General features: G+C 50.0%; 1 protein-coding gene across 1 annotated transcript; it reads right to left on the bottom strand.

Moving 5' to 3' along the window:
- Positions 1–6: 6 nt before the first annotated feature.
- gas1a (growth arrest-specific 1a) lies at positions 7–2,291 on the bottom strand. The gene has a single exon (XM_037680257.1). It carries the CDS (start codon positions 1,798–1,800, stop codon positions 1,030–1,032), a length of 771 nt encoding a protein of 256 aa, XP_037536185.1. The 5' UTR covers positions 1,801–2,291; the 3' UTR covers positions 7–1,029.
- Positions 2,292–2,585: the final 294 nt, after the last annotated feature.

Below are 2,585 nucleotides of genomic sequence, written 5' to 3'. Positions count from 1 at the left end.
ATGAAACTTGTTTAACTGTGACATGAAGCTGTGGAAAATAACAAAACACTCCAAACTGATGCAACTTAAAGGAATGAAATAATACAATCTCAATAGTTTCTTTGTCCTCTGAAGATCTCTGCTCAGTTTCAGTGTCAGAGCTTGTCTCGAGATTTACTGTCCTGCTTATTAAAAACAAAAACAACAACAAAAAAGCCACAACTTTTTGTTTTTTGTTTGTTTCCTGGAGCCCAAAGTGACTGAGCAGCAAAACAAGTGTCATAAATATCTCCGCCTCATTAAAGACCTTTTGACAACGCTTCACTTCTCAACTGATTTATTGCTGAAGTCACGTGGCACCATCAACAAACGGACTCACAGTCACGAATTTCATCTTCAAGTTTCCTTTATGCCTTCTGTAAAAAAGGATATCATTAAGGCGGTTTTACAGTGGATTTAGACGTTTCTTTATCTAGACTTTACATTGTGAATAAATCATTTCATAACCTAAAACATAGAGGATTCTCTGCAGGAATATATATATATATATATATGTATATATTTACAGTGAATGTACACTAACTTCAGTCATAATAACTTCCCTTTAAAGCTGGAATTCTCAGTCTTTATATGACAATTTGGATTTGCAACAAGGAGCCATGTAATAAATTACTGTTTCACTTTAACTCCTATTTACAAGTTCATGGAACATTAAATACTTGTAAAGTCAGGTCTCCTGGTGCCAGGTGGCAACTGTTCGTCATAGAAAAATAGTTTTACTAAAAGTATTGGCAGTGCACAGCTGATTACACTGATTAAGCTGCTTGGATACAAAAAAAAAACAAACCCAAACGTGTGTCCTTTTACTTTCAGAGTTTTAGCTTATCTCATAAGCAAAAGCTGTGAAGAGCAGCCCCTGTCAGATCCTTCCCGTCGTTCTGTTCTTGCATAGAAGTATCCAGATGTTTCAAGAACTGTGCGCACAACGCAAAGCTCGTGTCCGCGAGTTTTAAAAGTTCACGCTGCCTTTTCCTTTTTCTCAGACAAGAGTTAAAAGAGGAGCAACAGAGCCAAAATGGATGCCAGCAGGGTGAAGTCCCGGCGGGCTGCAGGGAGAGGGGCTCCGCTCCCCAGCTTCTCCGGTGGATCTGGCGGGTCGTCGTCGCCGTAGTCGTCGTCTTCAAACCCGCTGCCTTCGTCGTACGGGTCCGGGTCGTCGTAGCACAGCGCCTTCATGCTGCTTTTCACAAACTCGCAGATGTTTCTCTCCGGCCCGTCGCAAACACAAGTGTCCAGCTTCAGGGCTTTGGGGATTTTACGCATGCTGGCGATCACGCTCCGACAGGCGTTGGTGCAGACAGCCCCGCTGAAAAGTTTGCCACAGTGATGCAGGTAGTCCTGCATGGCGAAGCTGCACTCCCGGTCCCGCTCGCACTGGCGCCGGGCTTCCGTGCAGCCCGTGCTCGTAGTCCTGGGTAGGCACGGCTCGATGGCCCGCTTGGTGCTGACGCACAGCGCGTCCTTGCCGCAGCTGCACTCCTCCAGAGCCGGGCCGTTTTTGGTCAGATTGAGCTGCACGAGCGAGGAGATGCAGTGGCTGGGGCACTTCTTCTTGTGGCCGTTCAGCACTGGGCCGCACGCGCGGCTGTAGTGCTCGTACGCGTAGCCGCACTCGGGCTCTGCCTGACAGTTCATGATGGCTTGCCAGCAGATCAGCCGCCGACCATGATGGGGAGACGCCACGGAGGGGGAGCCGAAAATGAGAAGGAGGCAGCCCAGAGTCCAAACGGACCCGCGGACGCTCCGCGCCGCCGCGTCCATGGTTCCAACTCACAGCTGCGTCATAAGCCAAAGGTGCGCTGCGCTTCCGTGGACATTAGTCCACGCTGGGGAGTTATTCCGAGGGCAGATGGTGTGTGTGTGTGTGGGGGTGGTGGGGGGCGTTCAACGGGCTGGCACGGCACTGTGGAACCCCAGGCCCATAAAACCCGTTTAGAGCTGATCCATTCGAGCCGGATTCTTCACCGAAACATCCGCTACATCACGACTCGAGGTTGGGAAAACTGAAAAGTTAGAACTCAACTGGAAGATGGAAAAAAAAAAAAAAGTTCTCCCAAGAAGAAAGTTCATAACATCCGAGTGACTCGAGCTCGCGGGGCGACTGCGTGTGCACGCACGCTGCGGGTCCCTGTTGCGCTCTGCGTCCTCAGAGAGTCCCGAGCGTCCTCCGCTGGAGTGCGCAGGACCACTGGACTGTACTGGTCCACACGGGACCGCAAACAAATAGTGCGTGGGGAAAACAGCAACTCTTGTAGGTCGTAAAGTGTTCCCTACCCTCAAACCTTTGAGCCTCCCTTCTTTCACTCCCCCCTTAGTGAAAAGGCGCGTCTCATTGGTTGGCAACTTGGTGAAGGTTCCTACGTAACAATGGGCGGGAGTCTAGGCTGTGCGTGTGTGTGTGTGTGTGTGTGTGTGTGTGTGTGTGTGTGTGTGTGGGGGGGGGGGGGGGGGGGGATGGGGGTGTTGAGAAAACACTCCATGAGATGAATGCTCCTGAAAGCAAACGGAGTGCTGGGAACATTGCTCCTAATTATGTGAACACCATT

Source organism: Nematolebias whitei, chromosome 8 (genome assembly GCF_014905685.2).
Source record: "Nematolebias whitei isolate Nwh7 chromosome 8, NemWhi1, whole genome shotgun sequence".
Classification (NCBI taxonomy): Eukaryota; Metazoa; Chordata; class Actinopteri; order Cyprinodontiformes; family Rivulidae; genus Nematolebias; species Nematolebias whitei.
This window is presented reverse-complemented; position numbering and strand designations above follow the sequence as displayed.